This window comes from Hesperophylax consimilis, chromosome 19 (assembly GCF_061612785.1).
Source record: "Hesperophylax consimilis isolate HC1 chromosome 19, BYU_Hcon_1.0, whole genome shotgun sequence".
In the NCBI taxonomy this organism is placed as follows: Eukaryota; Metazoa; Arthropoda; class Insecta; order Trichoptera; family Limnephilidae; genus Hesperophylax; species Hesperophylax consimilis.
The window spans coordinates 3,681,448-3,704,240 of record NC_142854.1 but is presented as its reverse complement, the minus strand read 5'-3'; the positions used below and the strand labels follow the sequence as shown (position 1 = coordinate 3,704,240).

General features: G+C 35.0%; 1 protein-coding gene and 1 non-coding gene across 2 annotated transcripts in view; one reads left to right on the top strand and one right to left on the bottom strand.

Annotated features, from left to right (window-relative positions):
- The first annotated feature begins 2,018 nt into the window (after positions 1-2,018).
- Positions 2,019-22,793, top strand: part of LOC149414663 (uncharacterized) — a 71,291-nt gene continuing 50,516 nt past the window's right edge. The window contains exon 1 of the mRNA XM_089642938.1: positions 2,019-3,046. Coding sequence (XP_089499064.1) covers positions 2,962-3,046 — 85 coding nt within the window. The 5' untranslated portion in view covers positions 2,019-2,961. The remainder of the gene's footprint in view (positions 3,047-22,793) is intronic.
- TRNAS-AGA (transfer RNA serine (anticodon AGA)) lies at positions 17,548-17,620 on the bottom strand. The gene has a single exon. It is a non-coding gene; the product is annotated as a tRNA-Ser (tRNA).

Here is a 22,793-nt window from a genome sequence, read left to right as displayed (position 1 = left end):
CCCCAACCGTGACCTTTATGTAGTCAACATTTCAGTATTTCTAGACCCTAGAACTAGGGTCTTCTTTAGACCTAGGGATATTTCCCTAGACTTCACATCACTACTCCTAGGATTCGAGGCAGTTCTCAACAAACTAACAAGAAAATTGCATTCAAAAGGGAAAACTAAATCAATTGTGACCGTAATAATATTTTGTTCAACTATCGCTTGATATTCGTTTGTCTGAGTTGGGCTTGGGTTTGGGGTGTTTCCCTCTGTGTGCACAAGGGATCAATGATGTTAGTTCTGCAGAGCACTTTCCATTGAAATACCGGTAGAACAATGAACAATGATTGACTTCTACGTAGTATTTTATTTCTTAGAGGCTGGGGATCATGTCATGGTAGGTCACTGAAAAAAATGTTTGACTAATCTTTATTTGATATTGTGAAAAATGCCCATATATTATTATCTATATCAATTTGTTGGTTCCGTGGTGCGAAGCGATGCGATGTTTATCAATTGCATTTAAATTTAGACTTGCTATTCTATTTGACAATAAATTTTTCCGTTTTCTTGTTTTGTTTCATTCTTCAGCTTCAATCTACATCGATAACAACATAAAGAATCCAATTGAAATTGAAAACACCACCATTGTTCCACAAACGACAAGCGTGTAAAATGAAAAACCGACGTATGTTTATGTCACTATCTCTTTAAAACATATAATATTCATCGTGCTGTCTTCCTCACGGCCATGACCTAAGCGTCCCTAAGCTTTCTTTGGTACCTAATTTTTACTTAGACGAAAGATATATTGCCATCTCATTTATTGTATGGCGCGCATAGCGACAGAGGATGCCAAAGCCGAGGACATTCTTTAAATTGACCCAGCCAATCGTGTGGACTTGTGAATGAAAACTTCTATTAGAGACAACAGATGTCACTGCTCGTCACTCGCGCTGCCGCTCGCAGCTGTGCTATTTCGTGGTACATTTCAAATAAGTTAAGAATAAGACCAGTTGTTTGTTTTGATGCACAGAATTAATTATTATTGTTGTACTTTTTGGGGGTCAAACACCAATTGACCTAAGTGAAAAACCGCCACTGATATACAGTGTGATAATGTAAAATAAAAACAGCCTTTTCACACCTCTTGGCTCTTGTGTTTGGTGCGAGCATTCTAGACTTATTCCTTTCCAAAAGACTCTCCACATATCATCTCCAGAAGAAGAACCCCCTCAGGAAATCTCAACTTGGTAAGTAGGTAAAAGAACCATACAAATTGGTTATGAATGCAACTGAACACTTAAATTGAGCAGAACACAACTTTATTCTTGGATCAAAAGCTGTGCCCATAGGACATCTGAATTTTATTAATAGTATTTTACCTTCGAATAGGAAATATGTGCTGGGCTAGAAAAAATACAAGAAATGTTGTGCAAATTGAAATTATGTTAACAGGTCACCTATTGACCATGGCCTCCATCTTTTACCACTGTTTGCTGGCGCCATCTATGTTTGGCTCTTGAAATTGAAACAATCTTGAAAAAAATAAATCAACATTTTGATTTTGATTGTATTATAAAGAAAGCTGATCCTAAAGGGAATTACTTAATCAATGACATCTATGTCGAAGTGAAGGAAATATGTTAAATCTTTAAATTTTTCCGATCTAATTTTCACGATGCCCAAAGAAAAAATCATAAAAATGAAACGCGGTTCCGAGTAAGAGTTTCTGTAAATAAATCACAGCACTTTATAAAATGCTTCGCCCTTTTTGCTTTGCACTATAAATTAATCGCCCTTACTTGTCTAGCAAGGATTGGAAAGTTCAGGCTTCAGTTTTTCTTGTTTGTTTTCAAATAGCCAACGGAGCTTTTCTTTGTATCTCTTTCTTTTTGGAGCAGGATAAAAAGAGATAAGGATATATTATTTGAGCATCGGTGGGAGGTATTTTGAATGTTTTCAGAAAGTTGAATGCCTTCAGTATATCAACCAATCACAGCGCTCAATTTAGTTTGCTTTTTTTCGCTGGTTCGTTTGGTCGCGTTCGTTCGTGGTTCGTTCTCTCGATCTTTTTATCACATTTTAATAACGTGTCATTCGTGTGATATCGTGATATTATTGTTTTCTTAAAGTAAAACCGTATCTTATCTTCTGTCGTAAGGCTGATTAAATGTCGGTGATTACTTCGCGAGAACTAATTGTCGTACGTTCATTGTTAGTAACAAAGCGATAGTACCACCAATGTCCGATTATTGCTCCGAAGTTATTGCGGGCCCGTATGACAGAGTTCACTAGAGCCCTGTCAAGCTATTTTACAATAATTGTGTTAACCTGACATTACTGTGTTATAAACAGCTAAATTAGACAATATTCACGCGGCTTGTAACTTAAAAACCTCTGAATAAGTGTGGCTCTTCGAGAGTGTTAAGTGTCAGATCCCAACAAAAAGTTTTTAATGTGTAACGGCAACCGTTGTTGTGTTCGCTTCGACGTGGTTTTCTACAGCAAAGTGAAACATTATACAGTTCTTCAGATGTGTGCCGAACGTTTCTATACGAGAAATAACCAAGAAACTATCCATAATTTTAACAAACTTTAACAGCGCCTTGTTTCGACATCTTTCGTTCAATCTATATTCGGTTTGCTGGTGAGGTTCTGAAGATCTGTTAACCTACGTTCAGCTGTTCGTCTCTCTGTGTTGGATGCAGTTAGTGAGAGACAGATATATTTCCGTTTTTTTTATGTGATTTTCTGTCGTCTTTCCTCCTTGGTCTTTCGAACGAGACGGAAAATACGAATTTAATTTTTCTTTATTCGACCCTCCTCGCGTTGTCAAAAAGTGTTAAAAAGATTTTTTCGACCACAAAAAGATTGCATTTCTGAATGAAGTTGAGTCAACTGAACTTTTAAACAGCTGCCTTATTCTTCGTAACGTCTATTGTTTGGAATAAGTCTTGTATAATCTGCCTCATCATGAATAACAAGATAACTCCGACCCAACCGGCCGAGACGCTCTTGTCCAAATGTCAAATACCTATCATTGATCTAGCCCACATAGGTAAGTTCTATTGTAATATTGTAACTTTATATGTATTGTAAACCTTCCATTACCGTAACTTGACACACTCAACTTTGTAGAAGGACGAGTAACTAACGAACAAACTGTTTTTTTCTAAATTTATACTGGTGTCGCCACCGACTGCAAAGATAAGTGTGGCAAGCTGCAACAGCTGTTGAGTAGTACATAGTTGATACTATGAGAACTCGCTACGAGTCAAATATCACGAGAGATCCCTAAGTCGGATGTGTAAACTCGTTTATTTTATACAACCTCTCATTTAAGACCTCCAACTCTGTGTCGAAGCGTCCCTTTCTCTGTGTTATCCTCTATACACGCTTCATTTGATGATTTTTTTATGTTTTAACCTACCCACGTCCTAATAACACTTTTTATCAATATCACGCGACTAAAAACACCGAAAGAAAAACGTTTATGCCTGCATGTTTTTCATTTATTGCCGAGTTGCAATAACAACCACTGTTATTGTTTTTTTTTCTTCATGATTTTGTTGTTGTAAGTACGTATTCGTAATTTTTCAAATGATTTTTGTTCTTTTTTTAAATGCATACATCTATTTGAATTTTAATTTGGTTTCGTGTATTTATTAGTTTATTTATTTGTTAAGACATACACAGTACAATAAGATACAGTTAGATACGTATGTCCATAAAATATCATTACGTAATTTTGCCTGAGATTGTTATAAAAGGAAGGAAGTGTGTGGATAGATAATAATAAATGCATTGAAAACAAGAATTATAATAAGCTCACGAATTGTAATTGACTGTTAATTCATAGAAGTTTTGAAAAATGATGTGAAAATATTTTTGAAATATGTCACGCTAAGAAATTTAATAAGTTAGTTTTGTATGTTAGAAAGGAATCATGAAAGATGTCATGTAGTAATTTTTCGTAATGGGTGTATGTTGTGATTGCGCGAGTAATTACTGAGTTGTTTGCTGCATTGGTATTGTGTATGAACGGATGCAAATCTTGGAAGTTAAATTAACCTATTTCCCGGCACCCGGTCAAGCTGAAACTTTGCAGATAGACTCGTCGTCGATGACAATGCATTCCATCAAATTTTGATGGCAATCACGCATACACACGCGAACATATACCTACAAATTTCTTTGCAATTGGATGACATTACAACATTTAATATACGAAATAAAAGTCGGTCCTACTCAATAATTTAAAAGTTCACAGAAGTTAAGTGACAGTCCCAGGGAAGGAACGTTCAATCCTTAAGGCGATGCCATACGTAGTAATGCAAAATCATATGTTTTTGGTTTGAAAATTTGGTCGCCTAGAAATGTTTCAGATGCTTTAATTAAATACTGCGAGTAGAATACACCTTGACCTTTGAAATAATCGAGTATTTTTTAGATAAGTCTTTTTATAAGCCCAGAAAAAAATAATGTAAAGGCCTATGAAAACTGCTTTAAAGTTCAAAATCTCCCACTTACGAACCCATTTTCGGTTATGATTTTATTGTATAATGTGGCAAATTAAGTTATTTTTAAATTGATCGAAAAAAAATTTAATATTTATGCCTGAACATCTATAAAATAAAATAAAAGACACTTTTTGGCTATGTTTTTTTCTTGCATAAATCAAAACAGGCGGATGGTGTTAAGCGGGAATTTAAACCTTATAGCTATCTACGTAAGGGTTGTTATTGATAGCGGCTCAATTTAAAATATTACACGACGTAGTGCATCGCCTTAATCAAACAAAAAAATAAAAATTGATGTATTAGCAAAAAAAAAAATATTTATTTACGGGTTGATTTTTTATTTTATACTTATAAAATATGTTTCATTTCATGTATTCGTATATTTAAATATTAATTATTTGGGGAATGGTATTAATTAAATAATATGGTAAATGTATAAGACACCAAACGCTCGTGGGTTAAATCGAAAAAAAATACAACTGCTGTCCTAACATAATATTTTTGTTAGGGCAGTATTAGTATTGCCAGTAATTGGAAAACGAAAGCCGCCAATTTTCATTCGCCTACGGAGTGATCTTATTCGATAGATGGGAATATATCTTTTTTCAAATATACGTAGGTATCTACCTAAGTTAAAACATTCATGTGAACATATTTTTCTACTAACAAGTATCTACTAATATGTTCTACTAAGCATAAATAATAGAATGGCGTTTACGTATTTTAATAATTATTATTGTGCCCACCTTTCCTTCTTGGAATCAACATACGCAATTTGTATTAGGAATCCCCGCCAAAACTTTCCGCGTCTAGACGATAATTTATTATTTTTGCTGTAATTTTCCTGCTTCAGATTTCATGGAAAAATATTTGCCCGCATCATTTTAAACTATATTTTAATTAAAACAGACTAAAAAAATAATGGTAGCCAAAAATGGATCGGTTTTAAATGGCAACACCATGACGGTTGAAAAGAAACAAATCTAAATCTATCTCTAAGTGACCTACCAGGTAAGTATGGTACTGTATATTATCTCCATATATGGTTTATTTATACCATAGATCATTGTAGAAATGTATTATATATTTGTACAGCGCCCTTCAGACTTGGACGATGAACTTGCTCTTCTTTTGAAGGACAAGTGTGCAAAATTTAATAAATCTTGGAATAAAACTGTAGATTTGTATAAAATTCAAATTCACGCCGCCTGCCCGCCCACCACAGGGCACAGACATAATTATAGATTCTGAATGGTTCCTGACATTAACCTACCAATTTTTAAAATATTGGATATTCGTTTTTATATTTGTTTAGCCAGAGATTACAGTTAGACCTTGTGATGGTTTACTAGAATAGATAATTATTTACCATTAGTATTTTCCAAATAAAAGATAAAAATGACCTATACCTCCTAATGCTACGTATATTAATCAATATTCCATTTAAAAATCACTTTTTACCTGACGTACTAAAAATATATATCCAACGTATATAGAGGTATTCAATAATACTTTTAATAAATTGACTTTGTATGGATATCACTTAATTAAATATATAACTTAATTATTTTTATTTAATTACATTTATTTGGCTTGTTGGGAATAAGCCCACGTAGCTCAGTGGTCCACAGCACCTGACCGGACATTACAAGGTGCGGGTTTAATTCCCGTCGGCGGCATTTATTTTTACTCGGGAGATATTTTCAATTTGTATGGATATTTCAGGCGACTAATTAATGCTTATAATAATTTATATAACTTAATTATATGAACCATATATCCAAACATAGTTATTTTATTATAATTATACATATTATTAAATTTGTATTACATTATTTTATAATTTACTATAAACTAGATGGAAAGAAGTACCTACTTGTGTTGTAGACAATTATTATAATTATAACCAGATCTGATATCAATTCGAGGAATTGTAGTTGACGTATTTATACGATTTGCAATAAATGGATGTAGTCACGGATTCCGGGTAAATATACCAATAAACATTGTGTATTCACGATTAGTCGTTTTCCAACGTTTAGTTAATAAACTCGTGAATTTGTCATGTTTAAACTGAACAATAAAAGTATTAATCTTTAAAATAAATATTTGTATTCTTTTCTTTTGCCAATTACCTTCTAATTAAATGTAATAGGTGTCAATGTGTAATAAATAAGGATTAAAAAATGGCAACTGTAAAAATTCATGGAAAGTGTTTTTAAATCGCATCTTTTTACAAGGCGAAGCCCTATGAAATAATGCTAAATCGTGTGTTTTTAGTTTTTAAATTTGAACCTGTCAATCATTCGAAACCACAGCCGTCGCGTCATTCGTCAGAATTCATCGATATTTAAGCAGTCACGTTATTGGTCAGAATTCATCGATATTTAAGCAGTCACGTTATTGGTCAGAATTCATCGATATTTAAGCAGTCACGTTATTGGTCAGAATTCATCGATATTAAAGCAGTCACGTTATTGGTCAGAATTCATCGATATTTAAGCAGTCACGTTATTGGTCAGAATTCATCGATATTTAAGCAGTCACGTTATTGGTCAGAATTCATCGATATTTAAGCAGTCACGTTATTGGTCAGAATTCATCGATATTTAAGCAGTCACGTTATTGGTCAGAATTCATCGATATTAAAGCAGTCACGTTATTGGTCAGAATTCATCGATATAAAAGCAGTCGCGCCATTGGTCAGAATTCATCGATTCCCAAAATATTTCGGATTTCTTAACCGCCCGTTGCCCGTGGGTACATTGTGTTACGTACTACCTAATATGATTTGGGATTACGCAATTATTCTTTGGTAATTGTCAAATATTGCAATGTTAGCCGTTTACTTACGATATTATGTACCAACAGAAGAAGCTACGAGTATGCCAGTGTAGTAGAAGAACAATTAATTCATTTTTTAATTTACCATTTACGACGCCAGTAGGTACATTTAGTGTGTGTAAAAAAATGGCATTATAATATATAGGGAGGTTATTAATAATAATAAATTGGATCATTTTTGCTGTGCTGTTTTTGCGAAAAGCACCTAGAGGGCGCTGTATGAATAATCTAAAGTTGAAATATATTTTAAGATTATGTATATATGTGAATCATTGCCAGTATGAAAACATTCAAATGAAGTACTTACATACCAAACTACCATATTTTGTCTATGTGCCGCCAACCCCCCACAAATACTGCACATTTTTATGCTTACTGTGAAAATATAATATTATAAAAAAATGAAATATATAGTAAAAAAAATATTCAATGGCCTGGCCTATTTTGAGGAGATTTTGCTAAAACCGTCTCACGGTCAAACTGTCTTATAAAATATTATATTTTTAACATGTTCCCAAGGTAAATGCACCATTATTATTATTATTATGAATCCGTCCAAACCGGCCACTGTCAATAAAATGAATGTTGCAAAGGTTGCAAAACCCTGGCGAAAGTTTTGATGCGCTTCGGAGAGATTTGCATTTGCCAACATAATGATGATGAAGCAATGTCGATGACGATATTATCCACTGGAGTGATTTTTGGCATATTTTGCCATTTTGCAAAACGTTTTGTGAGATTGCTTGACAGATTGTTCCATATTTATAGAACCTAAGAATATGTAATAAACGGCGAAATCTAGGTAGATTTATTGGCTTTAAACCGCAGTAAGCAGTTTCATAAATTTTCATATTAATATTTTGAGGAATTGTATTGATTAAATAATATGGTAAATGTAAATATATATGACAACAATCACTCCGGTGGTTTTATAGACCTGGAGCCCACAGCACTGGGTAATCTGGACATCTTCATCCAGATTATGTACGATAATGCAAGATAATATCTTAAGCTGCGTTTACAGTGTTTATACCAAAGTCTTCCACTAAGTTTTCTACAAGTTGCGGCAATTTGTTGCTTTTTCTACAAAATACAGCAACTTTTTCTGTCTTCCACTTGTGGAGAGACAAATCTTCCACTAAACTTTGGTTTCCCGCGGAGTGTCGGTAAAGATCAAAGAAAGTTGACAACTAAAAGTGGATGATTTGTTGCTGAGCGCTTTGCGCTAGCAACTTGTAGGAAACTAATGGAGAACTGTTCCCCCTCCACGCAAACTTACAAACTTCATTAACAAACAGTGAAATGGTTGATTTTGAGATGTTAAACAAATAACCGAGACTTATGTACGAATCACCAGTAGCCAAAAAAACGTAATGTTACTGCTAGCTTTTCTTGGACAGGTACTGCTTTCCTGTAGTTTGTTTCACGTTTCTTGATTTTATGTCCGATCATTGAAATCAAATACTCAAAGTCACTACTGGTTATTCTCAGTGCAGTTTTTGACACTCCCGTCGCACCTCAGCTCACCACTCAACGGATCGACGTCATCTTCTCGGAGATAATGCCTAGTTCTTGACACTACTGCCTTTCGCACCAATTCTTTGGCAACAAGTTTTCCATTTGTTGTTCTAAATTTGAGAAGAGCAACTTTTAGTTTTTTATTATTTTTATTTATTTATTGTTCTTCAAAGTACAATCCCACTAAACCGCAATTAAGCAGTTTGTCAACAGGATGTTCATGTTCAATTACAATATAACATATTTTCATAATATTATTACAATACAACTTATACATCATATTTATCACCAACCACTGCCATAATCAAAAGTATTACTAATACAGAGTATCTCTGCTTAGTAGCCATGTTTTCAGCATATATCTGAAACTCTGAGGTAATTCGCATTTTTTATATTGCTTGGTAACATGTTGAATATTTTGGGCACGTTGTATTCCACGGTTCGCTGTCCGTATTTATTGTTATGTTTTGGTACAAGCATTCCTTCATTTTTTGTGAATCTAGTATTATGTTCATGTTCAACTTTCCTCTTATATTCAGAGTCAGATATATGCTGAATCAATATTTTGTGCCATAATAAGGCCTGTACCCATAGACATATTAATATTAGTAGACCTGCCCTAAGTGATTAAAAGCGTATTATCCCCACTCCCCATACCGGTTCCATTGGAACCGGCTGTGCTCGCGTATGGCCTCAAGTGAAATTTGAAAACGTGACGTCATCATTCTTGTGCGAACTATGGTCGAGGCATCATCGGTTAATTTTACGAAATAACACGGCAAAATGTTGACTTGTACTATGAAAACTTGTAAAAATAGATGTGAAAAAGAGAATAAACCCAATTGTCGTATTACATTCCATATATAAGCATTATTTTACTTTATTTTAAGCATATTCACATCGTATAATATAGATCAGTTTTAGAAACATATACTATCACATCGAGAAACGTCTGGACGCGAAACACAAAGCTGGTTGGTTGCTGGGAAGTAAATTATGAACATTTATAAAAGTGTCTTAACTAAATACTTAAACGAAATATTCGACTCTGAAAAGAGAACCGAATTTTTTTGCCGAATTTGGACTTCGCAAATTTGTTCATAACGTGGCGAGTAATTTGCGCTCCCATGTGAAAATGTCTATTCATTCAAAAGCAGATTTTACTTTTAAGAAGTAAATGGTGATATTATAATGCGAGATGCCTATTTACTGTCAGATTGATTTATTGACGAATCACTGTCAGCCTTACGCCCTTCGTTCTTCAACAGTTGATTTTACCCCTCGCCATTATCTTCTCGTCTATTAATTCCTATGTCTGTGCCTGTACCGGTAAGACAGTCAAGTTCCGATGCAATAATGATATGTTTCGCCTCTGTGAAAATATCTGTTTTGGAACTAGTAATTTAATCATAGAATTTTGTACTAATTATAGGTAATTTAAGTTAGTTTTGCAAGAGTGTCCCCATGTGGTTATTCCATATCGTAAAGTAGATTCTGCAAGTGATAAGTAAATTATTTTTTAAATATTCACAGGAACGAAACATTTCAATTTGTACAGTTTACCCACCATCGCCCTTAGCCCTGCGCTAATCGCGAAATACACCCGCTATAGGCTAGAGTCTATTGTTTGAAGCGCCCGACTACAATGTGTTAAGTACATATCTTGTACTGTAATTATTATTTATTGAACAACTATTACTTGAATGCACAACAACTCTCACCGATAACTTGCATTGTACCTGCTTATATTGTCTGCACTCGGCCTATTATGCTATGTAATATACGTTAAACATTGTATACTACAGCGCCCTTGAGGTGTTTTTGCACAAAAACGGCGCTATTAAAGTCATCCAGGTATTATTATATAAAAGCCTTGCTGGCGTGAACAAGTCAATAAATAGATAGATGAGTTTTGTCTGCACATCCGACGACGTAGGTACCTAGTTGTCATGTACGTGTGTAGTGGGCTTCCAGACTATAATACGAAGCACGCCTGACGTCCGATACACGCGGCGCTCTAGTAAACCCGAGCGGTAAAAGTGGAGAAAGTACATTGTTATTCATTCTCTATTTCAAAATAAATAATTGCTAACCAAATTAACAGAATAATTTTTTTAACAATAATATAATAGGCGTAACAGAACGGCGGGTGCGGTACTCTGTCTGCCATACTTATTTAATATCCAAGGATAGACATACCATAGACAATAATTGCATGTCACAGTGTACAATAATCAGCAAATACTATAAATAATTGGAAAAAAAATAACAATTAACTGTGGCATTTGACCGTAAAATGACGACATATGGTATAAAATGAATACAAACAATATCATGTATAAAATGCATAGACGAATATACAGGGTGTATCGGCAAGTACCCGACAAACTTTAACCAGCTATTCCTCAGCACATTTGGAGTAAAAAATGTTATGGGCGCTTTGCTGTCCGGTAACATTTTATTTCCATTAAAAACAAAAAAATAAATAAAAAATCCACACTCCGTCACTGTCATTTGCATTGTTTCTCGTGTTCAACAGCTGTTATTAGCAAGTGTGTCAAAAAGTGTCCTCGCTCTTTCGTACACACTAAATAATAATAGTTAAAAATGAGACGAATGGTGCCGTGCCATTTCGTTGTGATTGTAAAAGCGCGCCAACGTAGGTACGTACGTACATTATTCAACGAAACTCGAACAAAATATTGCCAGACGGGTTTTCAAACTTTGACAAAGGATAAAACATTGGTGACATGTGATGAAAAAAAAGTGGGTGTGTCAAGCCTACGCAAGACAGAAGTGAAACTTCTTTTGTTAAACCGTATGAACCACAATCAATTACGTATTTCACTCGTATTACACTCACGACGCAGTATACTAACCAAGCAGCTGATGCTTGGCGTGGCGCAGTTCGCTGGTGTCTGAGAGAGAGGAAAGAAGAGAAGAGAGAGAACGTTCGTGAGCGGCTCCCCCACCTCAACAAGCGCATATGGTGAGAGAGGGACAGTGAACGGTGAGCGGTGGTGGGGGTACCCGCATTTTCGTGTCGATCCTGACTCGGTTTTACTCCGTCCCCGAATTACGCGCCTAAAGAAGTTTCACTTCAATATAATATATTTTTAAAAATAATGTACAATGTACAGAAATAGAATCCCACACAAGATCGCGTAGTGCGCTCTAGCGAACGGATATTTTATCAGAGGGAGATAGTTTTAATTTTTTTTTCTGTAAATTATTACATATTATCAAAATAAATAAATTAATTAAATAAATGTAATACAATTATCATAATATACGGATTAGATAATAATTTTAATCCAACACAATAACGCAAAGCGCGCTCTAGCGGAGTAATGTTTTATCACAGTGAGATAAGTGTTTTTATTATTTTGCAATATTATTTTCTTTTAAAAAATGTTCTGACCTACTAAAAAATAAGATATTGAATGAAAAAGGCGTTAAAAACAAAAAAATAATGTGCGATGGCCGAGAATCGAACTCGGATCAACTGCTTGGAAGGCAACTATGCTGACCATTACACCACCAACGCCAGTTGTCGGGATGAGCTAAGAAGCATTTATATGTTACTTCAAAACTTTGAAAATTATTACATATTATCAAAATAAATAAATTAATTAAATAAATGTAATACAATTATCATAATATACGGATTAGATAATAATTTTAATCCAACACAATAACGCAAAGCGCGCTCTAGCGGAGTAATGTTTTATCACAGTGAGATAAGTGTTTTTATTATTTTGCAATATTATTTTCTTTTAAAAAATGTTCTGACCTACTAAAAAATAAGATATTGAATGAAAAAGGCGTTAAAAACAAAAAAAATAATGTGCGATGGCCGAGAATCGAACTCGGATCAACTGCTTGGAAGGCAACTATGCTGACCATTACACCACCAACGCCAGTTGTCGGGATGAGCTAAGAAGCATTTATATGTTACTTCAAAACTTTGACTAGATCAAATGAACTTTAATCGGTGGTGGGGGTACCCGCATTTTCGTTTCGATCGTGACTCGGTTTTACTCCGTCCCCGAAAATTCATTACGCGCCTAAAGAAGTTTCACTTCAATATGAATAATAAATTTTTTATTAAAAAAAAATGTTACCGGACAGCAAAGTGCGCATAACATTTTTTACTCGAAATGTGCTAAGGAATAGCTGGTTAAAGTTTTTCGGGTACGTGCCGATACACCCTGTATAAAAGTAGGAGATACAAGTACATACAAAATATAATATACTACTATAAAAAGGCTTGTATTGTAAATTAATATTGATTGAAAAGATATGATGTACATACAACATTCTTGTACCTACCTTCCTGAAAGAATTAACATATTATAAATTAATACAGGATATAAAGTCACACTGACTAATCATAGTAGAAAGAATAAGACCTGCGGAAAATAATTTATCATATGTCATCTTTGGGGATGCTGTGTGGGGGGATTTTTTTAAGGAGAGGAAGTTCTGGGAAGGTAAAAGGTATGAGGGTTGGATAGGAATCTAGAGATAAATATGTTCAGGAAGTGACGGGCGTATGAATAAATCCCTCCGTCTGTGGCGCAAGACGATGGGTCGAGAGACCAGGTGGAGAGGTCAAAGGGTCTCCCCAAACCAGGCTCTCCCGATCTGGCACGCTGGTGGGCAGGTGTATCTTGAACACATCTCACCGATGAATCCGGGAACTCCTGCTAAATCACAAAACGTAGGCTGTCACTCGTGGTAACCTATGACATCTTCGGATCTACCGGATCTGCCCTGATGATGGACACTGCAACGCTGTCCGAAACGTCGGCTAAAGAAGGAGTTAGCGCAACACGGCATAACACCCCAAAAACAAACAACAAAAATGCTTTTGGCCGTGAGAATCTAAAAACTTACTATGACAGAGGTGTTGGTTATCCAATAAATGGTTCCCGGGGAGGCGGCACCCAAACCCGCCTCCCAAATGGATGCAAAAGTTACAGGGTGCATCTTAAAATAATAATTAACAACGTTTATACAGGGTGTATCGGCACTAACCCGACAAACTTTAACCAGCTATTCCTTAGCACATTTGGAGTAAAAAATGTTATGGGCACTTTGCTGTCCGGTAGCATTTTTTTTTCAATTAAAAACAAAAAAAATTAAAATTTCCACACTACATCACTGTCATTGGCATTGCGTTTCGTGTTAAACAGCTGTTATAAGCAAGTATGGGCCCGTTCCCACTTCCGTTTTCAAATCGGGGGCGGGTCCCGTTTTAAAATCGGATGCCCTAGTGGCTGTAGTGGATGTATGGAGCTGTTCACACTTGTCCGACACGATTTGAAAACGGATCCGACATTTTTTGTCGGATGGCTCGCCTACGCAGCGCGTCCGTTTTCAAATCGTGTCGGCACACGCTCGCTCATAGTGTTGTATGGAGCTGTTCACACTTGCCGTCCAGTCGTTCCGGCAGAGTCCCCGCCAAACCCCGACCCCTCCCCGCCCGCTCCCTGTCGCAAGGAAGCAGGCACACTGCGTGCTTGTATTTGGTTATTTTGTTAAGTAAATAAATCAAAACTACAATAATGGATAAGGAAATAAATCCCGAAAATTTAATACCACTGGTCGAAGAAAGAGTATGGTAATATTTTATCTTTAACTAAATAAAAACAAAACACTTGGTGTACACAACTTTTGTACATCAAAATTTTTATGTTATTTTATTTAAGTTTACTTTTTTTTAAATTTTAAAGCTTTAATGAGATGCACGGAAGAGCGTATTAGTTAAATAAACACATAATAAAAAATATTTGAGTGTTTATTGTTTTCTTACTTTAAAATATCGATAGCCTTTCTTCAGGACAAATGCACTTTCTCAATTTTGTATTTTGATATGTTAAGCTCTCTGAAACTCATTCCAGTAGATGGTTAAAGGAAGTGATAGACATTCTCTTAAGCCATTAAGCGCCCTTGAGGTGATTTTTCATGGTGAAAACGGCGCTATATAAATAATCCATTCATTATTATTCTAAAATAATTAAAGAACTTTAGTTCATCACTTCTTAACTCACCAATTAACACTTGGAAAATTCCTACAGAAAATCATTCGGCTATGATTGGGTGTACTCAAAATTTTCTTTTCACTTTTTTCCTTCTATTTAATAAGTACCACATGACAACAAGAGCTTCATCGTCGTCCATTGCGCACCATTACTGAATAATGAGCAAATAACATGTTTTTGGTGAATCGACAATTATTTTTTTTCGTAGAGTATGGTCCGTTTTTAAAACGGTAGTGTGAACAGGGCCATTGGCCGTCCGTTTTGAAAACGGGACCCGCCTCCGATTTGAAAACGGAAGTGGGAACGGGCCCTATGTCAAAAAGCGTCTTCGCTCTTTCGCACACACTAAATAATAATAGTTAAAAATGAGACGAATGGTGCCGTGCTATTTCGTTGTGACTGTAAACGTGCGCCAATATAGGTACACACGTGCATTATTCAACGGAATTCGAATAAAATATTTGCCAGATGGGTTTTCAAACTTTGTCAAAGGGTAAAACAGTGGTGACATGTGGTGAAAATATGAATAGTAAAATTTTTATTAAAAAAAAACGTTACCGGACAGCAAAGTGCACATAAGATTTTTTACTCCAAATATGCTAAGGAATAGCTGGTTAAAGTTTGTCGGGTACGTGTCGATACACCCTGTATAATGATAACACGGCTATCGTTACGACATATTTGTCATCGTTCACATTTTCAATACTATTTCGCTGAAAAAAGATTGCAAACGCGATGTTTTATTTATTAACGCCGAGTATAGCGGCTTTTACAAAAGAATAACAATTGTTTTACATATGAATACAGAATATATATAGATAAAAAAAATATAAATATAAAATACATAAAAGAGAACAATATAAATAGTTATTATAAATACAATACAACAATATATATATAATATACAATAAAAATATATAAACAATTCATATACAATAAATCCCGGATAAATTAATACTTTAAAACTGTATTTGATTATAGTCAATCTGAGAAGCGCTGACATTCAGTTTTAATTAGGTAGTGTTTGTATGAGGTTAAACTAGCAATGTTTATAGATTCATCCAAAACATATTTATTACCAAGTACATGTAGGCGATTCATTATGGAATTGAGTTCGGCGTTAGATCCTGTATTGTTGCAATGATAGGGTAATTTGAAACGAACTGATCGACTAGGTACATGGAACATGTTATATGTATAGGCATGCACTCATGTTTTCCAATAGTTAATTGACCTTTGTTTTATTGACAGAGAAGGCAATATTTTTACAAAGAAGATCATTAATTGGGCATTTTCGCCAAAGTTTGTACATTGCATTTTTTTCTAGTTTTTGTTTTAAATCTTTAGAAATGCGGGGGTCGGGTAAACGTAACGTAAGTTATAATTTTAGCGTTCATAGATATGCTTTAAAATATTTTTAAACAAATTATTTGTTTACGCCCGTATATACACGACATGAATATGAATAAATACAGGGTTTTCCAATAAGAGGTGTTATTTTGATATTCAATCGTAAAAGATCAATGGTTTCGTTGCTTGTGTGTCACGTAGCGCCGTCTTGTTGAAAGTAAACGTTGTCCAGATCAATACCATCCAATTCCGGCCATAAAAATCATTAATCATCTCTCGATAGCGCAATCCATTCACCGTAACTGTTGCTCCAGCCTCATTTTCGAAAAAGTAAGGTCCAATGACTCCGCCGGACCATAAACCGCACCAAACAGTCACACGTTGAAGATAGAGAGGCTTTTCAACAATAACTCTTGGGTTTTCCGAGCCCCAGATGCGACAATTTTGCTTGTTGACGAAGCCACCGAGGTGGAAATAGGCCTCATCACTCAAGATGATTTGCATTTGATTCAATCAAGTGAATTTTAATAATTTCAATGCGTTGTTGAAGCGTGTATCGTTCCATTTTTATTAATGGCGTAGTTTCTACTTGTCAAATGTCAAAAAATGACAGCTTCAAAAGTAACATCTACCGAAATAGCGGGCCATTCAAAATAACACCTCTTATTGGAAAATCCTGTAGTTTTGTCAGTATAAAAACTAACACTTGCAAGAGAGGCATACAAATACAATATTGGATTGAATCACCGAGAATATATTGGATTTTTATGCCTTTCTTGAAAGAATTCAGTTTTTATACACATATAACTATTTATTGATATTTCGTATGAGCGGGCGATTTATATTGCAAAGCATAACTTGCAAAAGGCGTATTTGAATAAAACGATGAAATGAACGATATCTATTATCTATGAACCCGTAGATTTCGATATTCGTTGCCCTGGCTGCCATGAGTTACCAAAGGCCTACCAGACTAACAGCCCTCTAAAGGATATCGTTGACTTTTGGGACAACCTGTATTGCTAAACATATTCTATGTTATTTTTTATGATAAACTGATGTTTATAAGACAAGGTTTTATAAACATAGTTTGTAGACAAGTCAAGTTCAAGTTTTATGCACCGCACAATATGTTATCCTTTGTGCTATGCATAAAACCTTGTCTTATAAACAGTTTATCATTAAAATAAAAAAAAAAATATATATATATTATTTTACAAGCAATAATTATTCGCCTGAAACACTCATCCACATTGAAAAATCTCCTGATAAAAGATACATGACGCCAACGGGACTCGAACCCGTGTCCCTTCGATTTCTGGTCGACAGCTCTGACCACTGAGCTATGGCGGCTTATCTCTTATCCGCGAAATAATTCAATATATACTAGTGTTTCATTCAACAATTACTGCTTGTTACATTTTTTACACGGGTTCGAGTCCCGTTGGCGTCATGTATCTTTTATCAGGAGATTTTTCAATATGGATGAGTGTTTCAGGCGAATAATTGTTGCTTGTAAAATAATTGTTACCCTTTGTGCTATGCATAAAAAATCTTGTCTTAAACATTAGTTTACCAAAAAAAATAATAATAAAAATATATATTTGACAAGTCAAAACATTTCACCAACTAATTTAGATATAATCTGTCTCGACGCCATCTAGTGGGAAATTCAGTACTAACAAAGCTTTTCCTACAAAATAAAGTTGGTTGTTTACAGGTGAAAAAAATATAATAAGCATTAATTCTTGATTGAAGTACTAGTATATTATATTGAATTATTTGGCGTGTTGGAAATAAGCCGAGGTAGCTCAGTGGTCCAGAGCACCTGACCGTACATCAGAAGGTGCGGGTTCAATTCCCGTCATTGATATTTCAGACGGCTAATTATTGCTCATAATAAATTCTATCTGCTAAATCATTGAAAATTCAATAAGCTTCGTAATTTTTCGAGGTTAGTCTTTAACTATTCGTCACAATTTTTGTACAGTGTCATCTGAATCAGGGAGTCTTTTCCAGGTATTAAACAATAGCAATTTTATTATAATTAGTTGCCATTTTAGTATAAGGTCGCGACCTCTCGTCACCACAATGAAACTTTACCAAATAAGCTACACTTGTTTAGCGCGTGTCCAAAATAAATATGTATTTATGTATTATGCCTATTTACTGATGTGTTCGAGAATTATGATTACTAGCAGATACAAAGAGGTATGAAAACTTCAACGGTTCTTTTTGGAAATAACAGAGGGCGCTATTTCCGATTACAGCAATCCTAAACTGTACTGTTTAATATCTTAATTAGCAGGCGTTTGGAATAATATTGAGGTTCTCACCTTATCTACAGAGGTGTTATTTTGATATTCAATCGTAAAAGATCAATGTTTTCGTTGCTTATGTGGCACGTAGCGCCGTCTTGTTGAAAGTAAACGTTGTCCAGATCAATACAATCCAATTCCGGCCATAAAAAATCATTAATCATCTCTCGATAGTGCAATCCATTCACCGTAACTGTTGCTCCAGCCTCATTTTCGAAAAAGTAAGGTCCAATGACTCCACCGGACCATAAACCGCACCAAACAGTCACACGTTGAGGTAGAGAGGCTTTTCAACAATAACTCTTATGTTTTCCGAGCCCCAGATGCGACAATTTTGCTTGTCGACGAAGCCACCGAGGTGGAAATGGGCCTCATCACTCAAGATGATTTGCATTTGATTCACTCAAGTGAATTTTAATAATTTCAATGCGTTGTTGAAGCGTGTATCGTTCCATTTTTATTAATGGCGTAGTTTCTACTTGTCAAATGTCAAAAAATGACAGCTTCAAAAGTAACCTCTACCGAAATAGCGGGCTATTCAAAATAACACCTCTTATTGGAAAACCCTGTACAAAAAAGTTAATTTTCGTTTGTTCAAAATTTCAAGGTCTCCGAAACTTCTTCACTGATTGCTTTAAAATACAGCGTTGAATTTGAATATAGATTATATAGATGTCAGGTAAAAATACATGGTTTTTTTAAAAATAGCGCCATCTCTTGGACTTAAAAGCAACACGCGCTATTGTTTCCTTTATCTGTGGACTGAACCATAGAACGCGTGGCGGGGTACAGTTAATCTTCTAAATGTTAGGACGGGTTGTTTCGGAGAATTTGAACAATTCTTCAAAGTTCAAAGTTAATTTTCAAGTTCTGTGAAAGATTTTTTCAAGTTCTGTTATTATTTCAGTTCTGTCAAGCTACTAGCCTATAATGATATAATAACAGAACTTGGATAGGACTTTCACACTTCACCGATTGTTTTGAAATTTTGACAAAACGTTGGATTCGAATACGCGTGTTTTTATATACCTGTATTATATAGATTTTACCTGTGACAGGTAAAAACAAGCTTATTGTCACCTGCGACAGGTAAAAACGTCCTTTTTTGCAAAACAGACATCTGTTATGCTACGAATACCTACGCGAGCCGAACTGTCGGTCCCCATCTTATGGGAAAGGAACAAACAACCGCAAATGGCGCGAAACGCCGCTTGCAGTTGCTTCGTTCCATTCCTGTAATTCGTGGCTCGGTTCGCGTTTAGGTTTGCAAATGTATCACCAGACAAACATGCTTTTTTTGAAAAACAGCGCCATCTGTTGGACGTAAAAGCAACACGTGCTATTGTTACTCTATCTGCACAGACAGACTGAGCCAAAGCAACGCGTGATTGTGTTGTTTCAACGAAATGAAAAAAAAAATATTTATATGATATCTCTATTATCCGGGTCTGTTTGTTTGTGCGTTTAGTTCTTACTACGCAACGGATTTTGATGTGGTTTTCTCTATCACTTAGAGAATTTCTTTCAGAAGGATATATATCAGTGGCGGTTCGTGGTTTTTTTAACAGGGGGTTCAGAAATTCAAGAGAAGATAAACATATCTAATTAAAATTTACTTACTGTTGTCCTACGTCAAATAGTCGAATACGGCAGCAGTCACACAACTTAAATAAAGTTAGTGGGAGGGGTACCTACATATTATTGTTTTTAAATCACTTTACCTAGACACAATTATTAGATAATGAGAAAAGTTTTATAGGAATTAAATTGTTTAATGTTTTTATAGCACTCAATGTAGGTACGTTGCTAATTATTATTGTTTTTTAGAGAAGAATAATTTCGTAGAATACATAATAGATATTTTAAAACATCAAAAAAACAAATAAAGGTGGCACGAAATAAATTTAAAAATAGGTAGTAGATTTACAAATGCCATAAGCAAACGGTTGGAGAAATGCAGAAACAAGAAAACAAAAATATGTACAAAAATGACTACAAAGTTAAATACCATAATATAACATAAAAAAATAACACTTAACTTGCATCCCTATGGTTCAAAGGTTAAACGTCGGCCGCGAAGTTCTCGGGTTTCTTCGGTTACATTCGTCAATGTTCGGAGGTCACGTGATATCACAACGCGTGTTCGGCGCACACAATTTGTCTTATTTTTGCAAAGAAAGACCAAATTTTGTATATATCACCGTCATAGGGTCTGTACCGGCTAAGATTATTTTGTATGGAGAGTTTGGCGCGGATTTTAACTCGCACAAATTTGGAATAGGCATCGTATTTTTCGGTGGCGCGGGTTTTGAAGGCGAAATTTTAATAGCGTGCTATCTATAATGTGCTTATATTATTATAAAACAAGGATGTTTTATTTTCTCATATTTTTAATGGGGGTTCGCCGCACAAACGCACTTTAGAGAAAACCGCCACTGATATATATACAGGGTTTTCCAATAAGAGGTGTTATTTGGATATTCAATCGTAAAAGCTCAATGGTTTCGTTGCTTGTGTGGCACATATCAGCCGTCTTGTTGAAAGTAAACGTTTTCCAGATCAATACCATCCTATTCCGGCCATAAAAAATCATTAATCATCTCTCGATAGCGCAATCCATTCACCGTAACTGTTGCTCCAGCCTCATTTTCGAAAAAGTAAGGTCCAATGACTCCGCCGGACCATAAACCGCACCAAACAGTCACACGTTGAGGATAGAGAGGCTTCTCAACAATAACTCTGGTTTTCCCGGGGCGGCGGTACCCATACCCGCCTCTCAAATTTTCATTCTTATTCTCTTCTTCAATAATTATACAAATTTTCATCAACCTCGGAATGAAGTTTCAATGTAAATTAATCAAATACATGCCGCCGGCCCGGTGTCCGCCCGCCACAGACACTCTTCTGTATACAGGGTGTATCGGCACTAACCCGACAAACTTTAACCAGCTATTCCTTAGCACATTTGGAGTAAAAAATGTTATGTGCACTTTGCTGTCCGGTAACGTTTTTTTTTAATAAAAAATTAATTAAACATATTTTCACCACATGTCACCACTGTTTTATCCTTTGTCAAAATTTGAAAGCAACATCGCAACTCTCGCGTGTTGCTGCGAACGAAGCCCGTATTACATAATCCAGTACCAGAAAAGAAATATTTTATTTAACAATAATGATTATTCACATTTTTCGTATGCGAATCACTGATTGTCTTCTTGTATTGTACACATCAGTTTTATTTTTGTATCTAAATTGTTTCACCTCTGGAATGCTTTGGTTTCACCTCTTACGCGTTTCACGTATTAAATAGTCTAATTTTGAAACTAAGAAACTAATTAGTAGATTTCCTGAATTTATAATCGAAGTCCAATAATTCTGAGCACTTTTAAAAACAATTTTCCTCACTTAGGTACTTATCAATAATAATAATTGGATTATTTGAACAGCGCCGTTGTTTTTTAAATCACCGTAAGTGCTCTGTCAAAATGTTACTTGCTAGGCTATCCTACAACGTATATTTTTTAATAAATTTAGTTATTTACAACTTCGCGGAATGTGATTTATGAATATTATTGCTTATGTTAAAAGCCTTCCAGAATTACCGGAATATAACGAGCAGCTTGACACACTTAAGTTTATTTCCACTAATTTGAAGGTACAAAGAATGTATAGTTTTAAAAACAATCCCGATGAATCAAAAAACGGTTCATATAAAACTGCTGCGCAACACACTGAGACAAAGGAAAGCACTCACACAAACGTCATGACTGCATTGGATTGACCACCTGCAAATGAATGCTGCCAGATTGCTAATTTATTTAAACAATAATTATTAAATTTTATTTAAAATATCGCAATTTTTTTAAAAAATCGACAATAAATTACAACTATAATTTAAAAAAAATATTCTTAACCCCACGCTTTTTCGTAATTGATTAATTAATTCAGAATTTAAACGTTGCTTGAAATGACTAGCCGTATTTGGTGACCAGATCTGAATATCCAGGTTCAGAATTTAAACGTTGCTTGAAATGACTAGCCGTATTTGGTGACCAGATCTGAATATCCAGGTTTAGAATTTAAACGTTGCTTGAAATGACTAGCCGTATTTGGTGACCAGATCTGAATATCCAGGTTCAGAATTTAAACGTTGCTTGAAATGACTAGCCGTATTTGGTGACCAGATCTGAATATCCAGGTTTAGAATT